This window comes from Mizuhopecten yessoensis, unplaced genomic scaffold (genome assembly GCF_002113885.1).
Source record: "Mizuhopecten yessoensis strain PY_sf001 unplaced genomic scaffold, ASM211388v2 scaffold11141, whole genome shotgun sequence".
In the NCBI taxonomy this organism is placed as follows: domain Eukaryota; kingdom Metazoa; phylum Mollusca; class Bivalvia; order Pectinida; family Pectinidae; genus Mizuhopecten; species Mizuhopecten yessoensis.
This window is the reverse complement of record NW_018408900.1, coordinates 62,295-90,286: the sequence shown is the minus strand read 5'-3', so window position 1 is coordinate 90,286 and position 27,992 is coordinate 62,295. Positions and strand designations below refer to the sequence as shown.

General features: G+C 34.9%; 1 protein-coding gene across 1 annotated transcript; it reads left to right on the top strand.

The window, feature by feature from the left end:
* Positions 1-813: 813 nt before the first annotated feature.
* LOC110466701 (methyltransferase-like protein 24) lies at positions 814-27,174 on the top strand. The gene is made up of 6 exons (XM_021523396.1): positions 814-1,190; positions 13,054-13,184; positions 19,958-20,086; positions 22,609-22,683; positions 22,937-23,084; positions 24,151-27,174. The coding sequence occupies exons 1-6, from the start codon at positions 1,059-1,061 to the stop codon at positions 24,451-24,453; spliced, it is 918 nt and encodes a 305-aa protein (XP_021379071.1). The 5' UTR covers positions 814-1,058; the 3' UTR covers positions 24,454-27,174.
* Positions 27,175-27,992: the final 818 nt, after the last annotated feature.

Genomic DNA, 27,992 nt, shown 5'->3' with positions numbered 1-27,992 from the left:
ATCGAAGTCCATGGTATGTCAATACTATACGTTTAGTATGATCACAGAATTAGATTATCTAAGTCCGCGATATGATCACAGAATTAGATTATCTAAGTCCGTGGTATGTCAATACTATACGTTTAGTATGATCACATAATTAGATTATCTAAGTCCGCGATATGATCACAGAATTATATTATCCATGGTATGGCAATACTATACGTTTAGTATGATCACAGTATTAGATTATCTAAGTCCGCGATATGACCACAGAATTAAATTATCTAAGTTCGCGGTATGATCACAGAATTAGTTTATCTAAGTCCGCGGTATGATCACAGAATTAGATTATATAAGCCCGTGGTATGATCACAGAATTAGATTATATAAGCCCGCGGTATGATCACAGAATTAGATTTTCTAAGTCCGCGGTATGATCACAGAATTAGATTATCTAAGTCCGCGGTATGATCACAGAATTATATTATCGAAGTCCGCGATATGATCACAGAATTAGATTATCTAAGTCCGTGGTATGTCAATATTATACTATAGTATGTACATGTAGATCTACATGACAGACGTATAATACTACAATGGCTTTATATGTCAGGTATTACCTGTATCTATTCATAGGTTCTATATGTCCAACGTTTCATTGCAAAAAAACTGAGATATATAAAGTCTCTGCATAAAATTAACTAAAAATATCCCTCTGACATTATAGGTCATGTCAGGTCCCTGTGCTTGGATTATTACGAGGTCCTGTGATTCGTAGAAATGGGGATCACAACACGCGTGCCACACATGTATATGTATGTACATATATGTGACACATTCCGTTCATTTCGTGGAAGTTAACATCCTTTCTATTTATTGATACCCGGTGGGGTTCCCCGGCCTATTACCTCTCAGTATCAAATTAAGGCTACCAAGTAGTAAATACAATGACCATAGACTTCCCCGTAGGCGCCTCGTGATCACAATCTAGACGTGCTAACCCGTACGAATGTTCGCGTGGAATAAGACCGAGAGTGTGCGGTGAAAATCTGCCGTCAGAAACAGTAGGCTCAGACATGAGGGCGCGTTGGACCTTACTCGCCGTTGTAGGGACCATATTTATGTTTTCATCCATATACTGGGTCAACAAAGGCAGTCTCAAACTGCAGCTCAGCGATGGAGCGATTCCGACCACTGAGGCACCGAAGGTGAGTACCGCTTTTTATTGAAGATGTAGGCTAACCAGAGACGTCTCTGGGCTAACACATATGACCAGTGCTCCCCTTCTGGTAACTCGACTGTTTACACATATTCGTCTCTTCAGACGTCAGCTGTACTCGTTAGGTTCACGGTGTACTGTGTATATGTTTTTTGGGACGAACCGTGGCGGACAATCTATTTTGAAACTTAGCACAGTAAAGCTTTGTAGCTATACAATCTATCACATGGGTATTTTAGGCAAGCTAAGGACCAGATTCAGCTGGTCACATCTGTGAAATGTTATCGACCAGTATGTGGTCAAGTGGTCAGACTGGTTGGACGTGTCACAATGTAAATGGTGTACTGCATTAAGAAATATATGTTAATGTAAACAGTTAAATATTAAAAGTATTGAGAACTTGTATTAATTGTTACCATACTAGGATAGAGATAGAATATATATTATCTTCACCCTTTCCTGAATCTTATCAATTTGTTGCAATTTCCTATATACAACAAAGTTAGTAGATGCAAAATATTGTATCAGAATAATATTCTGAGAACCCTTATGCACAGAGAGACTGTTATTGGAAGTTGAGAACCATCAACACAAGCTTAATTTTAAGGTAAGAAAATGTTTGCCCGTCCCTGACACTGTGGGTTAAATTCTCACTGAAAGGCCCAGATATTGCTCTATTTGGGTTGTAGCTATATTTATCATCAGCTTTCCCAAAAGAAAAAAATATCATACTGGACATTGGCTTATAAGCTAGCCGTTGTCCAGAACACTGCAGCATGGCTAGTTACTCGTACTCGAAAGAGAGAGCACATCACCCCTGCGCTTTATTCGTTGCACTGTTTACCTGTATGATACAGGTCGCAGTACAAATTTCTGGTATACACATACAAGGCACTGAATGGAACAGCTCATCAGTACCTACAGGAACTTGTTACCCTTTTTGTTGTGTGTCCCAAAATCTCGTGTGACCTACGGAAACAGATGCTTTGGGAGGGTTTCGGCTACGTTGTGGAATAGCTTACCATCTGCTATCAGGAGGTCAAATACCCTGGCCAAGTTCAAGAGGGACATAAAAACTCACATTTTCACGTCTGCATTTTAGAATCTTTGCAAAGACGTCATGTAAATACCACCCTTTTATTTGTTCAATTATGTGCACATTGCTTGTTAAATGTATGAAAGTGATTGCAAGCCTTTGTTGTTTGTTTTCACAATTATAACCATTACTAATATCAATATGTTGTAAATCGCCTTGGAGTAAATTATATAGGGCGCTATATAAATATTGTATATTATTATTATTATTATAAGGTCATGTCATTATCGACTTACGTACAGTTTCATAAGGAGGCATATATTTTCAGTATCGTATCGATTTTAAAGGTGTTTTTTGACTAAATAGGCCCTGAAATACTTATAGATACACCTGAACATGAATGAACAGGCGGGCATACCTTAGTGTGTATACTTTCAACAAACATGTTCAGATAATTGTCATGGTTTTCAAAATTGTTTTGTATTAATCATTTTCTTTGTTTTCATACATTTTCTGACGTTCTAAGACGTGACATCATCTTGCGGTATTATCTGTGACTCATTAGGTGTAACTGGTCATTTTAATAACTGGAAGAATATATATATATATATATATACAGTGGTGCTAACACTCAAAAAAATGCAACTCAACTCATTGAAATATACTATGTGTATAGGCATCGTTCAGCTCAAGATACACATTATCTTCTTTGCATCCTTGGAATATGTACCAAGCTGTTTTTTCATTTCAACAAATTTTATTGACAAAGTTGATACAAGTCAATTGGATGGAATAACAGGCAAAGCCTATATAAATTCTCTCCAGCAGTGGCTAAATTAACGGATTCTGTTACTTTTATAAACAAAAAAATTAAAGGGATGTAACTCCTTCTTAATTAACATAACTGAAATACAAATACATTCACACTTCTCAAATCATACACAAAAAACTTCCACAGGTAGTAATTATTTCTACAACCTTTTACAATGTATATAAGCTATATAGCTATCAAATCACACAGATATTGGCAGACATTGACCAAGCTGTTGGATTGGTTTCAGAAAAAATAACAATAAACTAGTACCCATGTTTTATTATACTCCATGCAATTAAGTTAGTGGGGTGTATAGTTGAATTAGGTTGTCCTGACCTCCATCAGCTATCAGCCAAATTTCTTGAAGCTTCACTGATGTTAAAACAACAAACTCTGGATTTGTGCGCCTGCGATTAATATTTTGATCTGGCTGTATGTGGTGGTAGTTATGTCCCTTAGTTTAAGAATATTGTTCGCTCTGCTTCTCCCTAAGCACTGCACCAATTTAAATGACACTTGGTACAAAGAACCCTTACATCAAGGAGATCTCAATAAAGTATATACATTAGTATTACCACTCCTTATGGAGCTATGCTCTTTTGTTTAAAGAGTTGTTCACACTACTGCTCCCAAAGTACTGCAACGATTTGAATGATACTTGGTACATCATTGTATGCACATGTAACACTTGCAATCACATTGAGAGATTATAAATAAAGTATATAAATTGGAATAACCTCCTCTGTTTAGGGAGTTATGCCTTTTTTGTTTTAAAATGTTCTCAAACGAACTATTTGTACAGTTCTTGGTGCAGGCAGGGGTTGTAAATCAGCCATTCCGGCAACAGTTCTAGTTTTCTTATTTATTTTATGATGTTTGAAAGCCAATCAAATTTGAACCATTAAGATTAATTTTATTTGGGGAGTTGATTCAAACCCAAGACTACAAACTAATGAATGTTGTAGTAGTCCAGTACTCTTATCGATAGAGCTGAATGGAAATCCTCCTCAGTCAGTCAGTTTTAAGCAACTAGATGGTTTATGTATCTATAACCACTGTTCATTATTCATAGTCAGCATCTTATCATGACAGGTGTGACAGCTAGTCCAGCATATTGTAAATGAGGCTAGGCTTACCATACTTTCATATTGAAGGCATTGCTTATATCTAATGAGTCGCTTACAAACAGCCTGTGTATAAAGACAGATGGACTGTGTCAGTAGATGAAAAGACATAATGCCTGGAAGGCAGATAAGCCCCAAGGGACATCACTTTTTTTGTATGTAATGATGACATGATTAATCATAGCTTGACAGATGACTCCACCTTGACATGTAGCTCCTGTGGTAACAGACATCTCAAAAAAACATTGACCTGTAAAATCTAGCCAAGACCTACAGCATCTCTGTAAAAGGACTGATATCTCTGTCCCTGATCGTTGTTTTTTCTCCAGGTACTCCGGTGTACATGTTTCTCCACCATCACCAAAACCCAGCCCGGTCTTAAATGACTAGCTGTTAATAGGATGTAAAGCACAAACAAACGAACGCATCAAGGTGTTAAAGAAGATATACAAATTTAACAAGCAATCAGCAAACTAGAATCATTTGTTTGATAATAAATCCAGGTTTCTGGTCTGGTCATCTAATTCTTATTTTAGTGTGGTGTACATAATCTGCATTTTAGGGATCATTATATCTATATGAATATGCATAATGTCATTTGATCTTGCTCATTGTTGGGAACAGGCCTTTGGTTATTGCAGTTTGATAGCAGACTACGATATAGCTACTGCCAGCTAAATCCCTCAAGTTGATAAAAGTTACACAATGAAGACATTATATATTCTAGATGTAGCCCTCAGGGCAGTAATTTTTCTCTATATGGAATGATCACTGCATGATCTGTGTTTTTATGTGTTTTACTTCAAACTCCAGATGTTTAATAGTCCTGACAGCAGTGCAAGTAAAGAACCTCTGATGCTCCTCATGAACAATTCATGTGGAAGGGGTGGGTGGGGTGGGGGGTGGGGGAGAGGTTAACAAATATTTTCGAATTAAAACCAATTTAGTGCATTATAGGAGACAACATGTTGTTAGTAATATACAATGGACGTTTCTTTATAATTGTTCATGAGCAATGATCTCCTCTGTCAATTGTCAGTTGCATGTTGATGTCAAGTTTGTGTCACTTTATATAGTGGCAATCAGAGCTGGTGACTTCGTAATAATTATGAGCAAAAATGTATCATAATGTGCTTCCTGTTTCTGAGAGAATGTTTTTACTGATCTTTTCAATTTTTGTTTGTGCTGTTGGTGTTTCTTAACTTGCATTTTGACAGCGACATGTACTCAGTGTCCAAGTCCAACTTGGATGACTATATATATACTTGAATCTGTAAGATTTCATTATGGTGTATAAATCGTATAAATCGTACAGAGAGCTGTATACAAGCTGTATACATGTTTAGCATTAATACAGCCTCCATTACATGACTGTAAAATAAACCAGTATATGGATTTAATATATAGTCCATCTAATGTGTTGTTATTAACCTTTAGAAGCTTGCATACATTTAGACTGTTATGGGTTGTTTAATGTTTAATTATGCATTCTCTATAATATTATACCACATTTGTCCTGATGAAGGTGCCTTAACTGTAGGTACCGGTATACATAATAAAGATGTCTCAAATTCTTACAGTAAATTTCAAAATTTTATTGTTCAAGATTCTGTTATTTCTGGAAGATGTCTCGCCTTGTTTTGTGTAAGTTGGAAATATCTGCCACCATTTTGGTGTTTTAATTAGCCCAGACTCTTGAGTAATTGAATGGAAATAAATCCTGCCATATATGGAATATCTGATTCAGGGACCAGTACATGTGCTATCTTTCAAAATGATTGTATACAACTTTATGAATGGAAAATTCAATTGAGCAAATTAAATCAAGAGACCTTCATTTCTAATCAAAATCAGTGTTCTAAGTAAACTGTGAAACAGGTGGTGAATTGGATAGAATAACCACTGGAATGTTCACTTGCAATATAATCAGGTGACCTACAAGTACATGTTTTCTGAAAAAATAATCAGTTTTGCTAGCAGCTGGTTTTTAACAAGAACATTTACACTAAAAATCTTTTTTTTTTTTTTTGAGGAAATAATTGAATTGAATTGAACAGTGCCCCACTTATGAGTTACCCAGACCCAGTGTGTTATCAGGTCGGATACAGTAATTATAGTCGATGTGCCATTACTGTATACATGTATTAGATTGAAGTATATATAAACTTATATTGTACACTGTAATTTTAACTTCTTTGTACAAAAGCAGTAAATTAAAATCTGTTTTAAAAATGAGTGTATACTGCAATGAGTATTTCCATATTTTAACATAGAGAAACAAAATGGAAAGCTACATCTATTGGGGTAGTGTAAACACTACAAAGTTGCGTCCTGGACTTGAAAATATCAGCTTCAGCCAAAGAGATTTGATAGATTTGGTTTGGCTTTATTTTGTTTAACGTCCCATTAATATCTTAGGACATTTAAGGATGTGCTTCCATGTGTGTTGTGTACGTGTGTATGTGTGCCGGACTACGGAGACAGGGTATGTTGGGGTTATTGCCTCCTTGTGATGGCACGGATCTGATGCCGACTTTATAGAGCCATCTCACTGAAATACCATGCCAAAGGCATCTAGCTAGTACAGCATTCCGCCAGTTCACATTTCACTGACAACGGGTGAACCAGTTATTGCCATTCCTCTAAAAGCTGAGTGTTATACTATATAGCAGGGATTAAGAACTTTCATTTTTAAGGACTTTGGTTTGTCCTGGCCTGCCCATTGCCTTTCTCACTGGGGCGAACGTTCAACATTAAAGCCAAAGGTGAGGTATTGGCAAGCAAGGTGTAAGGAATTAAAAGAGTTAGAAGTAGAGAGAAATATAAAGATCTTTACTATTGCAATAGGTGCAGCAGATTTATTATGGTCGCTTTTGTATCCCCAAGTAGAGGGCACAAAAGCAAATCTCCAAATCTGCAGGGGGTTCACACATTAGTCGCCTCTTACGATAAATGTAGTTGGTAACAGCAGGTGTATTCTTTTCCTGATCCCCGACATGTAGGGGTGTATCCTGATAGAAGCTGAACTGTTTCCAACTTAAACAACAGCCTATGCTTTCTCAGAGATATGATCAATGTATTTAAAGAGTCGATTAAATTATTACCACACAGCGTATCGCTTAAAATTTAGGCTCAATTTTATGTTTGTTACAATTTATTGTCGACATGATAATAATATGAGTATAGAGAAACCAAAGCCTTCATCCACAAATGTCTTATTAAATGATGTAATTCCCATTCTATTATTTTTTTTTAAACCTTTAAAAAAATCCATCAAAAACATCAGGTATGATTTTCATTCTCAACATTTAAACTAGACAGTTTGTATGGGCATTGCAATTTGACAGTCTAATTCATTTGTTAATTTCATGTCTCTCCTTTTTTCACCCCACATATCTGGGGGGTCATCATACCGAAATGTCGTATAGTAAAGAGTTATAGCCAGAAATATTTTGTCAAAATGTAAAAAATAGTTTTTTTGTCCTTTTTGATAAGACTTGAAAGACTACAAGCTTTCACGTGTCTTTATTAACACAGCACTGTTTAATCTTTGGTAATTAACACATGATTCATTCCCACTTCCGAATTGGTTACCTGTAGTGTCTCAATGGCCTCCTACCCAGATACTGGTACACACGTACTACAAGTATTTACCAACAGTGGTGACTGTCACACCAATACAAACATTTACTCTGTACGACCCTCAGCTCACACATTTGAAGCCATAATTATTTATATTACCAACAGTGGTGACTACAGTCACACCAACTCAGCTCACACATTTGAAGCCATAATTACTTATATTACCAACAGTGGTGACTGTCACACCAATACAATCATTTATTCTGTACGACCCTCAGCGCACACATTTTAAGCCATAATTACTTTTATTACCAACAGTGGTGACTGTCACACCAACTCAGCTCACACATTTGAAGCCATAATTATTTATATTACCAACAGTGGTGACTATCACACCAATACAAACATTTACTCTTCAAGGGGAGGGGGGGGGGGGGGTTCAAACTTACATGTGTACGACCCTCAGATCACTCATTTTAAGCCATAATTCTATGGTGAACCATGGCTTTCATATGGTACATGTTTTTCACCAGTCTGGAGTAACAGTTCGGTGACAGAATAAAGACCATGCATATGGTAGCTGCAGTGGTATCAGTTCCAGTATATACAAACCATCCTTTAAAAATGAACTCCTAATAAATCTGTGACTGACTTCCTCCATTTTCATAAAAAGACAATTATAGGTCTTTACATTGGAAACTATTCTTAGAGCACTATGTATTGGTATGGAGGGATAGGAAGAGAGGTGTAAGAATATTGGCAGCACATACCTCTACATGTATTAGGGCCAGACAGGTGTCTAGATCTATGTGTTCTATTATGTTTACATAAGAAGTTTCATGAATGTTTCTGTATAAGGTGTAGTGAAATAATCCTCTTCCTTAGCAGCCACAAACCTTATTGCATGTATATGTGAATATATGCATTGGTGTTGTTAACATGCAGTGTGAAAAAGTGATTTAAGGCTTTTTAAGCCTCTGGGTTATATCCCAAAGAATCTGTGAACAGCATTCATGGTGCACATATACATGACATATATATATAATGTGACATGTTGTGAAAAGTTATTTATATAATTATTGTAATTGTACAGATCTGGTGTATGCTTGGAAGATGCCCTGGTGATTGTGAGAAATGAGTTTAATAGTACAGGGTCAGCATTGATACATAAAGTAAACAATATGCACTGTCTGAAGGGTGACTCATGTCTCCTCCCCAGAGAGGCACACATTCATGTGTGTTAGTGCTGTGGTTTGCAAGATGCCAACACTGCAAAACACCAAGACAAAAAGCGATAAGGCTATATCATTTCCAACATTTTAAGTGGCAAACAAACAGGTCTTGTTTCTGAATGGAATAGATATATATATGCTGGTGCACTTTGTATGGGTTTAAGATGATTGACATATCTGTTGTATATAATTTGGTGGATTTTAGGGGTGATCTGGGTACAGTGAATGAGGTTGTACATTACCGTATATGTTATAATTACGGTGATCTGGATACAGTGAATAAGGTTGTACATTACCGTATATGTTATAATTACGGTGATCTGGGTACAGTGAATAAGGTTGTACATTACCGTATATGTTATAATTACGGTGATCTATGTTACAGTTACCTCCCTTGTTTGGTCTAAGCTCATCTGGCATTATACATGTATGTACATTACAATGTCTGTTGACTTTTCATGTCAACGTTGTCTTCAAATAATTTCTCAAAAAGGTGTAGACTATTGATACATACTTGTTGTTTGCTGGTATGAAGGGCTGTTAAATTCAATGTTGGAGTGAAAGCCTTTCACCCATTTTCAAGGTCAAACCGGTTAAATATGTTGTCAACGCTTAATTAACAAGGTCTTCTCAAGATTAGTAACATTTTACAGTCATGATGTATGATCTGTAGTTTACCAGTTTGAAGAGATATCATTATAATGGGCATTCAGATGACTTTACCTAATTTTAGGTAACAGGTGACAAAATGTGTTAAAAAAGATTCTTTAAATCTTAGGGCCTAGAATGCTACTGTAGGACACTGTCAGGTTTGTATGACACAGAGTAATACGATAGATGTATGAGGTCTGTAGTATAACCTTGCTTGTTAATAATCAAGTTTGTTAAAATATAATTGACCTTGACCTACTTTTAAGGTAACATGTGAGAAATTCAATGAAAGCCTATCAATTACCGTAATAATACTTGATAAATCCAATATGAAATCAAAATGATTTTTATGCATGTGATATTTTACAAGAATATTTCATATATAATAACTTTAATTGACAACTGCCTACCACCTCCCTTATGTGGTCAGTCTGTGGTCCGCCTGATAGAAAAAACTATATAATGAACCTGAAATAAGCAGACACCTGTCTAATGCGGCCAGCGGTCCCAAAACTCTGGCCCGAGATGTTATCTCCACCTGTATTCAGTGGTTATTTTGTCCAGAAATTGACATTAAGAAGATCACAATATATAAGCAGGAACACATCTCAATGGAGCAAAGCTAATTACAATGTGTATTTGAAAACCATAGGTAAGGTTTGACACGTTGAATTGACAAGTTGTTTACACAGCGATTTACAGCTTGCAAATTGGGGCAGGTCCTACCATTCATGTGATTTTCGGGTGAGTCTGGTTTTAGCAGCCACCTGTCTAAAGCAACCCTTGGTTGGCCTCTTAATACAGGTTTGACTGTATGTGTAATATATCATAAGAGCAAGCGTGTGTTCAGTAACATATTTTTGACAAGCCTTGGGGGATTTTAATATCAGGTCACTACGTGCAATATATCAAAGTATTTTTTCTGCATAACTTTTAATTTCGGAATTTTTTACTATACAGATATTAAATACAAAAGGAATTGCATAATTCAATACTACCAGGCTAATTCAATGGAACCCAAGTATAGGTCTGTCATTTCTATAGGTACAAGTATGTGCAAGAATTCTAAATAAGAGTTTTACTGCAATGTTTTTCACTTACCGACTCAGGTTGAGGGCAATATGTGGTTTGTTAGACTTTAATGCCTGCAGCGTTGGCAAAAATGTGGCTGATCTTCATCTAAAGATCTATTGTGTGAAAGCTGAATCAACAACTGTTTTGCCATATATGTACATGCCATTAAACAATTTGTCCTAACACTTTGATATTTGTTATTTCATATAGAAGTATTCAATAAAGATCACATCTTGTGAGTCATTTTAGTTGTTAGAAATTTGAGAACCTGTATTTGAAACAAAAAAATAAATATAAAAACAAAAAGTACAGAGTCCTACTACACTTAACCTACATAACAAGCCATTTATCATAATGCACAGCATCAAACTGAGATGCATACCTTGACAGGTAAGAACATGTACTCTGAATTTGATGAACAGCTCAGAAGTGGAACTCTTCTTTGTAGTTATTATCCCCTCGCAATGAAAGTTCGAGGGGATATAGGATTCCGCCTGTACGTACGTACATTTATATATATGTTACACTCTTTGTCATCACTCTAAAAAAATTGTCATCGCTCTGGTGACAATATTTCCTCTTACATATGTCACAATGTGTGAATGCGAGGGGATTTGTATCACTTGTGATGCCTTGTTAGTTGTGCATTGGTACTCTTTAATTTACCATAATGAAATGCAATATTAATTATGGTGTGTGTATGACATCAAAATGACAATTTCGGGGTTTGTGTTTTTACCATCCCAATATCTTAAACTGAGGCAAAGGATTTCAGAAGGACCTCACAGTTTCTGAACTTTTATCTTCACTGTGCAAAAAGATCTGACTTCTAATTTGAAAAGAACCCTTTTCTGGTATAATATTTCAATAGCGAAACAGGACATAATTAAGTGTTGCATAATTCTGAGTATTTTTTGGAGTGATTGATATTTCCAGTACAGGATCTACCTTCTCGGCCTCTTTTGTTATGTCCTGTAATCTTTATCACAATCTTTATCGCTGTATTGGCAGTGGGGCAATAAAGTGAGGTAATATGATTCTAATGAAGGAGACTATATGTTATGCCAGTACAGGTTTTACCTGTGGTTTTCAACACTATTAAAAAATAAAAAACACATTTTTGGGATCTTTTTTCTACAGTAACATGTAATTGTAAAGAGTGAAATAGCCTCTGCTGGTTTATTAGGATAGGCTAGTGGAATAATTGTACACCTTTGTGGGTTGAAATGCCAGACAGAATCATGTGTAACGATGCATACATATTTCAACACATTTATTTCTGAATATCAACATATGATCATCTAATTATCTAAGGGATAAAGCATGTTGTTGAGCAAATGAATAAAGAAATACATGGACATGTGGACAAAAGGCTGTCACTGATTTTTCCCATTTTTTGTATGAAAAGGAAAAATTTACTGTAAATTCATCGGGTATTATTAACACACTTGGACTACCGTCAGAAAATGTACTGTAGATTTTTATGTCTACTCTAACATTTTGATGTCCCACGACTCTTACAAAATGGCTGCCATTGTTTGAAGGCCCTGTCAATACATTTTTGCTTGTAGATCAGTTATGGATGAAGTACTGAAGCTATGTAAATTCACATCCTTACGTGTCTTGATTCATGAGTACTCATTCAAAGCATTTTTCTTGACCTTCACTTTTGATCTTAGACTAAGTACAGAGGCTATATACATATGCTTAATAGCTAGGGTTGTGCATCTTCATGTTATACTGCTCCTGTGTGTCGTGCAACTTTATGTTATACTGCTACTGTGTGTCGTGCAACTTTATGTTATACTTCTCCTGTGTGTCGTGCAACTTTATGTTATATTGCTCCTGTGTGTCGTGCAACTTTATGTTATCCTGCTCCTGTGTGTCGTGCAACTTTATGTTATACTTCTCCTGTGTGTCGTGCAACTTTATGTTATCCTGCTCCTGTGTGTCGTGCAACTTTATGTTATCCTGCTCCTGTGTGTCGTGCAACTTTATGTTATATTGCTCCTGTGTGTCGTGCAACTTTATGTTATCCTGCTCCTGTGTGTCGTGCAACTTTATGTTATACTGCTCCTGTGTGTCGTGCAACTTTATGTTATAATGTTCCTGTATGAGTACAGCATGCTGCAGGACTTTTGTAAACTTGACCTTTGACCTTCACCAGTGTGACCTTGCTTTACCAGAGTATTTGACTTTTCATGAGACTTCGGACAGACTGAGTACTGTGAGGTTATATGAGGTTTTATAGTTTTTGTCTAACAGTTATATAGTCATATCTGCAGTGAAAAGGACAAAATTGTACTGCATTTAAATTTCTTGCTGTTTTTTGTTTTCAGCCAAAGGAATTAACAAGGGCAGAAAGGCTACAATACATGAACCCAGACCCAAACAACGACACATTAGTCCTGCCACCTAAACAGTTTATGGATCGCATGATCAGACAGGATGTCATGACCCTTTATCACAGGTTTGTAACCCTGAATCACAGCTAATCTTATGACCTTTGTCATGGGGAAAAGGCTTTATATAAATTGTACAACGTGTGCCCAATCCCTTTTGTATATTCAATGCAAATAAAAATATATTTCAATCAAACCTTTGTCACAGGTTCATGACCCTGCATCTCAGCTTATCTTATGACCTTTGTCACTCAATCGTTTATGAACCTGAGTATTGGCTGATCTAATGACCTTTGTCACATGTTTGTGACTTTGAGTCTCGGCTGTTTTATTGACCTTTGTCACACGTTTGTGACCCTGAGTCTTGGCTGATCTAATGACCTTTGTCACACCGTTGTCACCCTGAGTCTTGGCTGATCTAATCCGACCTTTGTCACACCATTGTCACGCTGAGTCTTGGCTGATCTAATGACCTTTGTGACCCTGAGACTTGGCTGATCTTATGACCTTTGTCACACCTTTGTGAACCTGAGTATTGGCTGATCTAATGACCTTTGTCACATGTTTGTGACTATGAGTCTCGGCTGTTTTATTGACCTTTGTCACAAGTTTGTGACCCTGCATCTCAGCTTATCTTATGAACTTTGTCACTCATTTGTGACCCTGAGTATTGGCTGATCTAATGACCTTTGTCACATGTTTGTGACTTTGAGTCTCGGCTGTTTTATTGACCTTTGTCACACGTTTGTGACCCTGAGTCTCGGCTGACCTAATGACCTTTGTCACACGTTTGTGATCCTTGTCTAAGCAGACATCTTCCACATGATTTCAAAACAAACAGAAATAATTATAAATCTTATGGCTTTCATATGTACACAGTAAAACAATTGTTTATATCACATCCAAGGTTAAAACAAAACAAATTGTTGTAGAATTTGAGATTCATCAGCGACAATAGCTTGCCAGGGAACATCAGAAAGAGTTTGTAGTATACAAAACCATAGCACCATCCATTGTGATACAATAAAAGCAAGTTGACTGCTGCACCCCAGGGTCAAGTTATTCCTTGTTAATTCATTTCTTCATCAAAACAGGAAGTTGGCCATTTAAAATCACTTATTCCACACATATAAATTGGCCTCTTTCCGTCTGTGTTATATAAGGCCTGTATATAGAACATAGCTATAGTTCTGACAGTATATTTGTCTATAGCTATTTACACATATGAATACTTGACTATTTGAGTTTTAAGGTCAAGGGTACCAACATGTTACACTGTAATATAACCATTATCACTGTTGTGAAAAATTTGTTTAAGCCTTTTCAATTAAAGTATTCAATGAAAATCACATGCTGCTGTGCATTTTACAGAATTATACTTGTTCAAAGTTGTAATGTTTAGAAATAAAATTAAGGAAAATGCAAAAACTACAGGGGTGGAACTTGGAACCTTTACATTACAAAGCCTATGCTTTATCAATGACCCACAAAGCCTTTAATTTGACAGGGGAGGTTACTCTAAGCCAGAAAAACTAATTTTGGGTTGCTTCATCTTTGATATAGAAGGGAGAATACTCCCAAGTCAAGAAAACTCTAAAGTAAAACTCTTCATTGTGATTATAACTGATGCATACACGAATCATTGTGATTATAACTGATTCATACACGAATCATTGTGATCATAACTGATGCATACACGAATCATTGTGATCATGACTGATGCATACACGAATCATTGTGATCATGACTGATGCATACACGAATCATTGTGATCATAACTGATGCATACACAAATCATTGTGATCATAACTGATGCCTACACGAATCATTGTGATCATAACTGATGCCTACACGAATCATTGTGATCATAACTGATGCATTCATGATTTGTATCGCCCTGCCCAACACAAAAAAATCTATCATAGTTGATATTCAATCGCAACAAGCTCAGGATAGGTTGGTTTCTTTATTGTATGTCTACCGGTTTCGCCCGAACATGTGGTCATACGGCAGAATGGAAAGTTATAAAAGACACCTAAACCAGCAGCATCCAGGTTACACCGTGGAACCTGAAATTATGAAAGACGCCATCAAACACATGTTCGGGCGAAACCGGTAGACATACAATAAAGAAACCAACCTATCCTGAGCTTGTTGCGATTGAATATTGCCTTTAGTTTCCCGTTCCTCAATCGCCCTGCATACCCCTGGGTATCCAAGCAAGGGATAACGGAACCTACAGAACCTAGATCAGAAGTACGGCGTTGGCTCTACACCCGATGATTCATCATAGTTGATGATAATTTATTATAATCATGACTTAAAATGCTCATACATAAGCATCTTTCACTAGATCAATTTAGAATAAATATAAGAAATTACAAACTGCAAAGTAAAATTGGAAATAACAAAGGAGATAATTCTGTGATGTGAAATTGCCAAAGGCTAGTTGACACTAATAATCTGCTAGCTAGAAATAAAATTCTGTTAGCCTGCAGACAATTACAAAATGGATCAAGCTGACACGATCACATGACCTTTATTACATTCACAAAAGGATATGTTTTCAATTAAAAGAATACAACTTTATTTTATAATATTATTATGACCACTTAAGCTGATTGCTTTTTAAAAAATAAAAATGAATTTTGTACAAAACAAAAAGCAAACCAAACGTTTTTTTGATTGCGGCTGAAAATCACTCTGGATACAAAAAAAATAACCCACCAAAACAAGCATGGTGGACAGCAAATTGATTACCGACAGCTTTGGAGAGATGAACTTCATTTCTTTACTCCACATCATCAGCTTAGAATGTCAAATAAAAGAAAATGATTTGCAACAAAGACAACTATTTTGGTGGTTAGTATTGACTTTCAATATTATTTATCTTATGTTGTATAAAGTGGTTACTAGCACTTTTAACACACACATGAAAACCCCCAGAAAGTCTTGCATCGTCAATGCGTGTGAATAGTTCCATGTATTCTGATAGATATTGTAGTGAAATTTACCAGGAATTCACAGGTTTAAAACATTAATTGTTTATAGCCTCGTGATGATAGAATTAAACAAAAACATCAGTGTCGGTTATAACATCATAAACAAATCACTAGCCTCGGCTAGTATGCCTTTTAATTACACTAGCCCAAGCTGAGAATCTGGTAGCCCAGGGCATCAGGCTAGTGAAATTAGTGAATTTTTAAAAATTAAGTATTTTTCGCTCAAATCCACAAAGATGAACAAAAACCCAGTTCAACCTGAAGGTGATATGTATACATTCTACATTAAATGTCATGTTCTTTCCATTAATATTGAAATGTTTTTGGCCCTTCATCTAATCACCTAACAATCTGAACCCCAAGATTATAAAACCTTGTTACCTTTTACTTTAGACATTTTGTATATTTATCTTCTTGTAAGGCATTAACCAAATTAGCACAAGTATTCCTGTTGTTTTGTAGTTTCAGGTCATGTTCTCGGATGACAGCCATTACTTTTTAATGAATATTTTTAACTGTGGTAGGAACAATCAACAGAAATGATGTCCATTTCCTGTTTGGTCATAAGCAAATTATGTAATACGGTGATCTTTTCAAATGAGACATCTCTTCTGGGCGTTTTGAATTGCTAGTTATATTTAATCTCGACACAGCTTTAGGCTTGTACTTGCATCGTGCAGTACTGCACTGTATTAAAGTCACCACAACCTTCATGCATGGTCATGATCAAAGGCTAAATAGGTACAAAATTTGTTGTGCAATTTTTGTCCAGGCTGTATAGTTAGTAAACTGTTGAAGATATCTTGATGAAACTTGATGCATATCTGGATCACCCACAGAAGGTATGCTGTGCACTGTATTTTGTCAATGTGACCTTAACCTCTAGTCCAAGGTTAAATAGTATAACATTTGCAGTAAAATGTTGTAGAGGTTCTAAATTTTCAAACACTTAAAGAATATTATCTTGATAAACTTTGAGTCATACCAGTGTATTACCAACAGAATATGTGCAGTGCACCTGCTTTTTACATATTTATAGATAACGTCTTGGTCATATAAGCGCAATTTTTTTCCAGTAAAATCATGTCCTTGCTTGTAATTCAAAACTGTTAAAGATGAATGTGCCTTGATAAAACTTGAAGTGTCTGTACTATCAACCGTACACCATGTTTATAATTACATGTATTTCACAATTTATAAACATCTTTATACACCTGTTATACAGTTATAAACATCTTTATACAATTGTTATAGTTATAAACAACTTTATACAATTATTATACAGTTATAAACAACTTTATACAATTATTATACTGTGATCAAAATGCATAGATCAACATTTTTAGACAGATGTCTCTATCCCACTTCAGGCAAATACTAAACTATTCCATGGATTTTTTTTTATGCCCAGTGATCTCCCCTTAATTATATTTTGGTGTGACTGGGACAGACACTACCATTGACCAGGAAAAATCTCAGTTGAGTGTTAAGATTGTTTATTTGATCATTATTATTGTTTCATAAAAGTCCTATAAGGTATGGTGGTCTCTTCAGAAATTATTTATCAAAGCTTAAGTTATGTCGAAAGTTTACTAAACATACTCAGTAGCTGCAGTTTTTAGTATTGGTGCAATGATCCTTAATATACGTTATCAAGTTTGTTGGGATCCTTTTTAACGACTTGTGGTTTGTGACTACGTAGTTTAGAAGTCATACAGTAAGGGGCCCAAAAAGGGAAAATTTATATTATTCTGCAATTTTTGTGGTTGTTGTTAACAACATGGTGCCAAGACCAGCTGATTGCTGGGATACGAAAAACAGTCGAATTTAACTGTAGGAGTTTATAAAAGAGTTTGAACAGCACATTATAATGCAGTAAACAACATTGTATCTTTATGGTAGAATGATAAATAACATTGAATCTTTATGGTAGAATGATAAACAACATTGTATCTTTATGGTAGAATGATGAACAGCATTGTATCTTGTAGAATGATGAACAAGATTGTATCTTTATGGTAGAATGATGAACGACATTGTATCTTTATGGTAGAATGATGAACAGCATTGTATCTTTATGGCAGAATGAAGAACAAGATTGTATCTTGTAGAATGATGAACAAGATTGTATCTTTATGGTAGAATGATGAACAAGATTGTATCTTTATGGTAGAATGATGAACAAGATTGTATCTTGTAGAATGATGAACAACATTGTATCTTTATGGTAGAATGATGAACAAGATTGTATCTTTATGGTAGAATGATGAACAACATTGTATCTTTATGGTAGAATGATGAACAGCATTGTATCTTTATGGTAGAATGAAGAACAAGATTGTATCTTTATGGTGGAATGATGAACAAGATTGTATCTTTATGGGGTGTAGAATGATGAACAACATTGTATCTTTATGGTGGAATGATGAACAACATTGTATCTTTATGGTGGAATGATGAACAATATTGTATCTTTATGGGGTGTAGAATGATGAACAACATTGTATCTTGTAGAATGATGAACAACATTGTATCTTTATGGTAGAATGATGAACGACATTTTATCTTTATGAAAGAATGATGAACAACATTGTATCTCTATGGTAGAATGATGAACAACATTGTATCTTTATGGTAGAATGATGGACTACATTGTATCTTTATGGAAGAATGATGGACTACATTGTATCTTTATGGTAGAATGATGAACAACATTGTATCTTTATGGTAGAATGATGAACTACATTGTATCTTTATGAAAGAATGATGAACAACATTGTATCTTTATGGTAGAATGATGAACAACATTGTATCTTTATGGTAGAATGATGAACAAGATTCTTTATGGAAGAATGATGAACAACATTCTTTATGGAAGAATGATGAACAACTTTGTATCTTTATGGTAGAATGATGAACAACATTCTTTATGGAAGAATGATGAACAACATTGTATCTTTATGGCAGAATGATGAAAGACATTGTATCTTTATGGTAGAATGATGAACAACATTGTATCTTTATGGTAAAATGATGAACAACATTGTATCTTTATGGTAGAATGTTGAACAACATTGTATCTTTATGGAAGAATGATGAACAACATTGTATCTTTATGGTAGAATGATGAACAACATTGTACCTTTATGGTAGAATGATGAACGACATTGTATCTTTATGGTGGAATGTTGAACAACATTGTATCTTTATGGTAGAATGAAGAACAACATTGTATCTTTTTGGTAGAATGATGAACAAGATTGTATATTTATGGTAGAATGATAAACAATATTGTACCTTTATGGTAGAATGATGAACGACATTGTATCTTTATGGTAGAATGAAGAACACCATTGTATCTTTATGGTAGAATGAAGAACACCATTGTATCTTTATGGTAGAATGAAGAACACCATTGTATCTTTATGGTAGAATGAAGAACACCATTGTATCTTTATGGTAGAATGATGAACGACATTGTATCTTTATGGTAGAATGAAGAACAACATTGAATCTTTATGGTAGAATGAAGAACAACATTGTATCTTTATGGTAGAATGATAAACAAGATTGTACCTTTATGGTAGAATGATGAACGATATTGTATCTTTATGGTAGAATGAAGAACAACATTGTATCTTTATGGTAGAATGATGAACAACATTGTATCTTTATGGTAGAATGAAGAACAATATTGTATCTTTATGGTAGAATGATGAACAAGATTGTATCTTTATGGTAAAATGATGAACAACATTGTATATTTATGGCAGAATGATGATTTATGATTGAGGATTGAACTAGTAAAATTAACGTCTTACTTCTATTATTCTTTTCAGATACATCAACAGTCTTCAGTTTTTCTGTCACCGCGTCCTCCACTTGGGCAAACTTGATGATGGAGGCTGGGACATTTGTGATGACAAAGAGTTTAGACCTAACCAACATTGTCTTGTCTATTCCTATGGGTAAGTGTTTACCTACTTGACAACTGTATATTATGGTCGCTCATGACCCTCAGGATTAAGTTTCATTTCTATCTTATGGCTATATGGATATCCTGGTAAGGGTCCATGCATTTGTCCCATTCCCAAAAATATTTTCCAAAATTAAAAAACAAATTACTATCTCAACTTGTACAAAATGACAAATGAATGTTGTCATTTATGAAATAAATGCATGAAATAATCTGTCATAAATATTTTTTGTATAGTATCTTGAAGATGCAAACACTCTGTGTGTGTTATGCCAGGGTTCTCCCCAGGCCATTTAGTTGATACGGCTCCGTATCAGCTTCATTTTGAAATCCTCCCTGCCGTATCAGCTTAATTGACCCGTATCACCTTAAACTGTGAACCGTATCACCTTGTTATTTGTACTGAAGGTGGTCTTTTTACACAAGAAATTGACACTGATTAAATCACACGGCTGACCCAAGTCCAGCAATGACCCCACTGGTCAGTTGCACGATAGGCGTATTGCCACAGGGGGCCTGTAATTAGTGGGGAGGGGGACCGGACGACAAGCCCACAGGTGTCCGGCAATAAGCGTGCTCACTGGAGCCTAAAGCAATTATCACCGGATCCTTTTAGCATGGTCAATAGGTGATTAATTGAGGTACCTACTGTTGGATTAACAAAACAAACACTTATTACATCTATTATAAATTAATTTACTCCCATATGATTGCATTTGACAACGCTGAAATAGCGTGTGTATTCAGTTAGTGATGGTCGCCATCTTGGATTGTGTAAAGTACAAACCGGAAAGGGGAATGAAAATCCGGATTTGTCGTTTTTAATGAAGAAGAGCTCAAATAAAAATGCTGTTTTAATCTTTGATCACATTAACTGACAGCAGCATTTAATACAGTTTTGGAGGAAATAAAAACACTGTACATTTTATTAAACCATTTTCTCTTACAATAATAAGAACTATGATATAAACTTTTTCATGTAAGTGTTTCCCCCTAAAGCACAAACAGCTTTTAAATATGTCTTCTTTAAATTATTTTTAATGGGGATTAAGTAAGGGATACAAATGTTAAGATAAGAGACAAATGTCACAAATGTCATATCTATTATTCAATGTACAAAACTCATACACCTTTCTATCAATTGTATTTTTTTTAGAATATTTTAAAACAATAATATTGCTGAAAATTCAGACATAAGAAACACTTATTTATTTCCTTGGTTTTAATGTTCACCAAAAGAAGTTTGGTAATTAAAAGTAACTTTTTAAACATAATAATACCCCCCACCCCCTTAGGTTTGATAAGGTATTATATTAGCGTGTCCGTCTTGAATGTTCGTTGCAAATGAAACATATCAGCTTAAAAAAATTCTGGGGAGAACCCTGTATGCTTATCATTCAAGGTACAAGGTGGTAAACTGCTGGTGGATGTTTTAGTCCCTGAGGTTTGCTGTAAACTTGACAGCAGAGTCTTCTGAGTAGTGGCACGGTACACACATTACAGACTCCTTTATTTGAAATAAGCCAGTACTCCTCAAAATCTTTTAATTCATAAATTAAATTTGTGCAACTGCCACTTTGTTTCAACAGGAGTTTAGACCATTTGGATTATTTCCAACTTTTTGGCCTCTAGCATCACTGATAATTCCTAGAAGGATCAATGAAACAGCTCTATGATGCAGTGTAGTTAATTTGTGTTCATGTTAAGTTCATCTATAAAAGAAGACCAATAGTATCCCATATTGTGCATAGTGTCAAAAACTTTCCCAATTTTTGCACAGGGAGCTTTTTGTCTACAGTAACTTGAAAATCTCTGAAAAACTGTAATTCAAGTACACTTGAGTGCCTTGTTAGAATTATTATAAATGTTAAATTCATTGTAGGAGATAACTTCATGTGTACATTACCTTAAATGAATAAATCCAGAGAATAATTAGTAAGTAAGGAATTTTCCAAATTATGTTCATAAAAAACATCATGTAAAATGTATTTTACAAATACAGTATAAACTTAAACTTCATAAAGGGAACTCTGATCTGTGTATACTTAACACATCTCTACAATCGCAGATGAAATATAACTTGTATGAAGAAGCAAATTGCATTATTTCCTTAATATTTGCAGCCTTTCTCAATAGACTTTCATGTGCTTTATTTTAGTCAGGCATCTTCATGCCAACCCATCAAGTCACTTTTTAGCACATAGCTTAGATAAGAGAATCGGATGTTGCTCCTTTATTAGACAAGTAATTATAACACAGGATATGCCATGGAATATATGTGAGAAATGTTGTCATTTTCCTCAAAAAGGCTGCTCCTAATGATATTTTGAAAAATGGCCTCCTTTTTTTTAATTATCTCGGTATTGTGCTCAAAAACTGATGTTTTCATCTGAAGGCTGACCGTCCCCAAATCCCGATTGAAAAAATGAAATGTTTAAGTGTACTTGGTATATGTTAAAACAGTTATAATAAGGGGTTGATAGTCTAACAGGTGTATTACTTTCCTTCTTTTAGAATCAACTTTGACTTCAGCTTTGATGACGCTATTGTGAAACAATATGGTTGTGAAGTGCACGCCTATGATCCTAGGTAAGTTGAAATTGTACAGTTGTGCTTACATGCCTATGATCCTAGGTAAGTTGAAATTGTACAGTTGTGCTGACATGCCTATGATCCTAGGTAAGTTGATATTGTACAGTTGTGCTCATGACATGCCTATGAGTTGAAACAATATAGCTGTGCAGTACACACCTATAGACTTTTATCTGAACAAGACTTAAATTGATGATGCTTTAAGTTTGCCATAATTTTTATGTAAATATTTTTACAACTTACCTTATAGTATGAACATGATGGACCATATCCACGGCAATCAAGTGTTCTTTCACAACGTCGGTCTGACCAGCGATAATAACTCAATGACAGTTAAAGGTATCCCATGGAAAATGGGAACGTTTGGAGCTCACCGAACAACCAATGGCCATCTGGAGGTGAGATAGTGTTGCCACAAGCATCAAATGTAATCTAGTCCATTGTCTAGTACATTTTAGCATAGTTATCCTGCTGTTAGTCCAAGGCCCAACCCATAAACCGTAACTCCAGGTTCAGAGGAAAGAATAGGCCTACTGTATATCCCTGCATGTTATCATAAGAGGCAACAAATCGGCAGAATCCATAATTTTCTTCTGAGTTTTCTGCTGAAGGGACATTGAAGAACTAAACATTGATCTACTGCCCCCAGTAAGAACACTTTGGATCAACATCTTTTCTATCTCACTTACCTTCTCTTTCGTTTTGTTTGTGTTCCCTTGGGTCAGTTAACCCCATTAAAAACATCTAAGTTAAATAAGATATGGGCTTATTACAGGATAATGAAATAGTATTATATGACATTTCAACTGAATTGTAATAAATATAAGTGGGTTTATTGTCTGGCATTGGCTTATTGTCGGATAAATACAGCATATTTCATGTTAAGTCAGTCTTTGCGTTTGCCCAAATTCCATATGCATTTGAAAGGACTGAGTGGTGGAATGAATTATAATGTCCCAAAATGCTCATTCAAAACTTTTAGTGACAAACATTGATTCTTCAATTTGCCAAAGCAATATACAGAATATTGTAACTAGCCTTATTTCATGTGAGGTAGCAAATTGATAATGAATATGTTAATAAAATACAGGTGAGGGGTGTGGGCCGAATAGACCTCATTTTTCAATGTAATTTCTGTACTTCTTTGCATAATTGTGTCAAATTTATTGACATATAAAAACGGTACAATATTTTGGAAAGAACTCGCAGAACGCACAGCCAAGGTTCATAAGACACAACATGATTTATATACACAGTCGTTGGCACATGTGGGCACAACTAGGTTTATATATGCCTAAACTCTGTTTATTTGGCCTAGTATCACTCTGTACAGTAGCAAAGTGAATGTTCCTTAAGGTGTGGAAGAATACTTAAGTTATGTTTGATGATCAGAATTAATTATTTATGAATTGAGGTATAGGTTTTAAATTTTGTCAATTAAATCCTTATTTGTGATTTTTTCAGAGGGCAATTGACATCTTAAAAGTGGACATCGAGGATTGGGAGTGGATCGCATTGCCGGAAATGTTGCGCTCGGGAACACTCCGGGATGTCCAGCAGTTTGTCATAGAGTTTCACCTGACCAGGGTCAAAGCTGAACCTAGTATTGCCCAGTATCTTAAGTGCTTGAAAATACTCAAGGATATATATGACGAAGGATTTAGAATATTCTGGACACATCGTAATTTATGGTGCAAATTTTACTCATCGTATGGGAGGGATGAACGGTGTGGTTGTCACGAGGTTTCCTTTGTGCGAGTGTCGTAGCCTGATCTTAGTAACTAATTACGAGTATGTGTACAATGTTGAGTATGTTTTGTGTATACTGTTTGTTACATACAGTATAATCCATGCGATATTCATTTTTGCTTAAATTGGCGTTAAGCATTGATTGTGAATTCAAGTATCGCGTGAAAAATGATTTTTATGCAACTGAAGACACATAATAAAAGTATAATGAAAATAAACGCCCTCATTATTATCTACAAGAAATCAATAAATAAAATCAAGGGTGTACAAAACATAAGTACAGACTTGGCATCAGTTATGTCCTGTCTTTGCAAATAATTTATTTTTTGCAAATTGATAATTTTTTATCTTCAAATGACGTATAGACTCTTTCAGTTTAAATTGCGACTGCAATATTGGTTTTGCAGATCTCAAGTACCCATGTCAACCAACATCTCTGCCATTACAATATAATCAACATTTCCTATAGTGACAGCAACATTTTCATGTTTGCCAACCAACATTATAGTCCTGCAGTAATTGTGAAAGAGTCTATTTCAGAGGACTTCAATTTGCTATGCTTTTAATGAAACAAAATATTTGGCTTTAAAAATGTTGATTTTTAATGTGCCTGATTAAATATTCATGAAATAATTTAATTCAGTTCTTGCAAATTTTTCATGAAAAATAAATATCTCACGAGGGAGATGTGATACACAGTAATGTTGAGATGAGAAGTTTCAAGGATTGTTTTTCTTCCAGATGAACGCGAGATTAGTTACTGTCGTGTCAAATTGAGTGAAATAGCATAATGTATAAAGGTTGATATTTTTTTGAGCATAATATACTGATTAATTACTGTAAGACAAAATATTTTTATACATTTCATGATTCACTTAAAATTTGTATCATCCTTTTAAATGTATAAAGTTGATAATATAATGAGAAAGATCACAATTTTTATAATCAAAAACAACATCGTTTTAAGTTATGTTTTTTTTTAAGTGGAGATTTTTATTTTCATGTGTGAAATAGAGCATCAATTTAATTCAATTTTAAATTTAGTTTTGTGTATGTATGTTTTACATATAAAACAAATCAATTGCCTAAATGCCAAATGACACTCACATACCGATACTGGAGGGTGGCACCATTGTAGCATGATCTATACTTAATGTATATGCCTAAAACAAAAGTCACTAACAGATTATGTTGTTACCAATTATTTGTCATTTTTCAGTATGTATCTTTTTAATGTTTGTTTTACATGTATTTACTTCGACATTTTATCTGTAGATTAAATTTTGCCCTTTTGCTGGTTGAATGATGCCATTTCATATCGTAGTGAGATCAGAATTATACCTGACAGTGACAGGTACAGGTACATTTTTGTTAAGGTTGGATGTTTGGAAGTACTGTGTTTATATGGCTGAAGCTGGTATATTGTACCAGACTCTTTACCTGGCCATGGTTTCACTTTAATGTCCTGAGTTGAACTAAGTTTTACCCTAACTTACTTTTAAAGTTGAGATAAAATACAAGGAAAAAAACAGTTTAAGTTAGAGGGTCCCAGCACTTTTCTGTTGTGTACAAACCCAGAAGAACTTTTTCCTTCTAAATCTATGTTTATTTTCTCTATATTGATACAAAAACAATTATCAGTTGCAAGTCTTCTTAGGAAGTTAAAACATTTTGATTATTTACAGGTATATTGTAGAAAAAGTAGTAACAAATATCATGATTGGTAGCACAGTGGATATGCTCCTTACTCTAGATCTTCAGGGACCAAATTCCCAAAATTGAAGTGTTTTTGTAAAGTAGAAAATCATAATGGAGATACATTTTATCTATATATATATATACAACTTTCACTATAGTAACCGCATTTCTAAGGCAGAAAAAAATATCAACACACATTTGAACCCATCTTTGCTGGAGGTATACTTAAACCCTCAGTGCTGGGGCTCTCTACCTTAACCCTTTCACCCCTATGCAACTTTAGTAGACTCTACCATGCATTGATCTGGATGAGTCCATAATGGTCTACAGTGGTGAAAGGGTTAAGGTGTTTCCTTAAACCAAAGCCATTGTGAAATGTGTAGAAAAAGTCAGCGTAATCTTATGGATACAGATTCTTTTATGTAGAATTCTCCGTATATTTGATAGTTGTGTGTGTTCTGTTTCGAATGTAAACATTAATTGACCTATAAAACAAGAAGTAAATTTCTCAAAGCCTTCAATACGGTTCCTTGGTAAGGTAATAATTGCTTTTGGGACTTTTTAAGTTTAAAGCAAAATGGAGACAAGATTTGGTATACCAGGTCATTGTATTGTAGATATACGTGAGTTGTTGTTACTGGTTTAGAGCTTGTGTGTTTGAGAGTTCAGGAACATTGTACCATTTGAGGCTTCACTTCCTGTCAGGTGGTTTAGAAGGCACTTGACATATATATTGTATACTTTGGTATGTACCAGATGATAACGCTACAAGCCCCAGTGTAATATTTGGTCCCTGATGTATAGACAGTATTTTCCATTTGTACTTCCTATGCTGAAGGATGATTGGATTTAATAACCATCAAAATGAAAGAAACTCAAAATCCTTCCTCCCCTTGTAATTCGTGTTTATCTAATACAATTCCCACCTTCAAATTCAGTTAATTTCTAAATGTATTGATCAATTTTATTAACTCATTCACCCCTGAAATTTCATAATGAACCATTCCAACCTTTCAATTGGAAGGGTGTAAATGTGTCTTCAGAGGTGAATGAGTTAATATATTTAATATTGGCCCCAATTCAGAATTTGTTTTCTTTTCTATGTTAATAGCACCAAAAAGTTTGATGCTTCTTCCGACTGGTGTACTTTGCAAAGCTTAGTCTCCCGGCATTCATCATCATTTGGACTGTTGTAGTGACATCATTTACTGGTTAATGTAATGATAAATTATTCTAGTCATACCTAAATGCCATATGAAATCAGACATACACCGCACTGTCGTTAGAATGTAGAAAGGGCTCACTATACATGCAGTGCATCATTGAATACTACGCTGGATTATTTAAAATTGAACACATGTTCCTTTATTGCAATAGTTAGCCTAATTAGCTGTAGTACACCTGGATTTAACATTTTAAATTTCAGTATTAAACAGGTATCATATAGTATTTACTGATATGTTTAAGTTTTAGACATGAATCTCATTACAGTGTGCATGTATTATAATGGATGTAGAGTGCATAATATTTTTGAAAAGGGTAAAATTGAGAGACACATGTCACAATGTATTGTGACTGCATGAGATTATGTTGACTTTTATGCTCTTAAGAATTTCTTTTTAACAAAAGGATTTAAATTTTTTATTTTATACAAAATGCACACTTATATGTCAAATGTATCTGGTTATCATTATTTTACTGCAATATTTTGCGCATTTTGTTGTCTTCCACATGATTTAATTAAATATAAACAGCCGATCAAGTGGTCTGAAGTTGATTGATATTAATGCTTTAGCTTGACAAAGAAATTCAAGCCCAGCTGTGACATTTGCAGCTACTGATTTTTATCCAAAAAATAT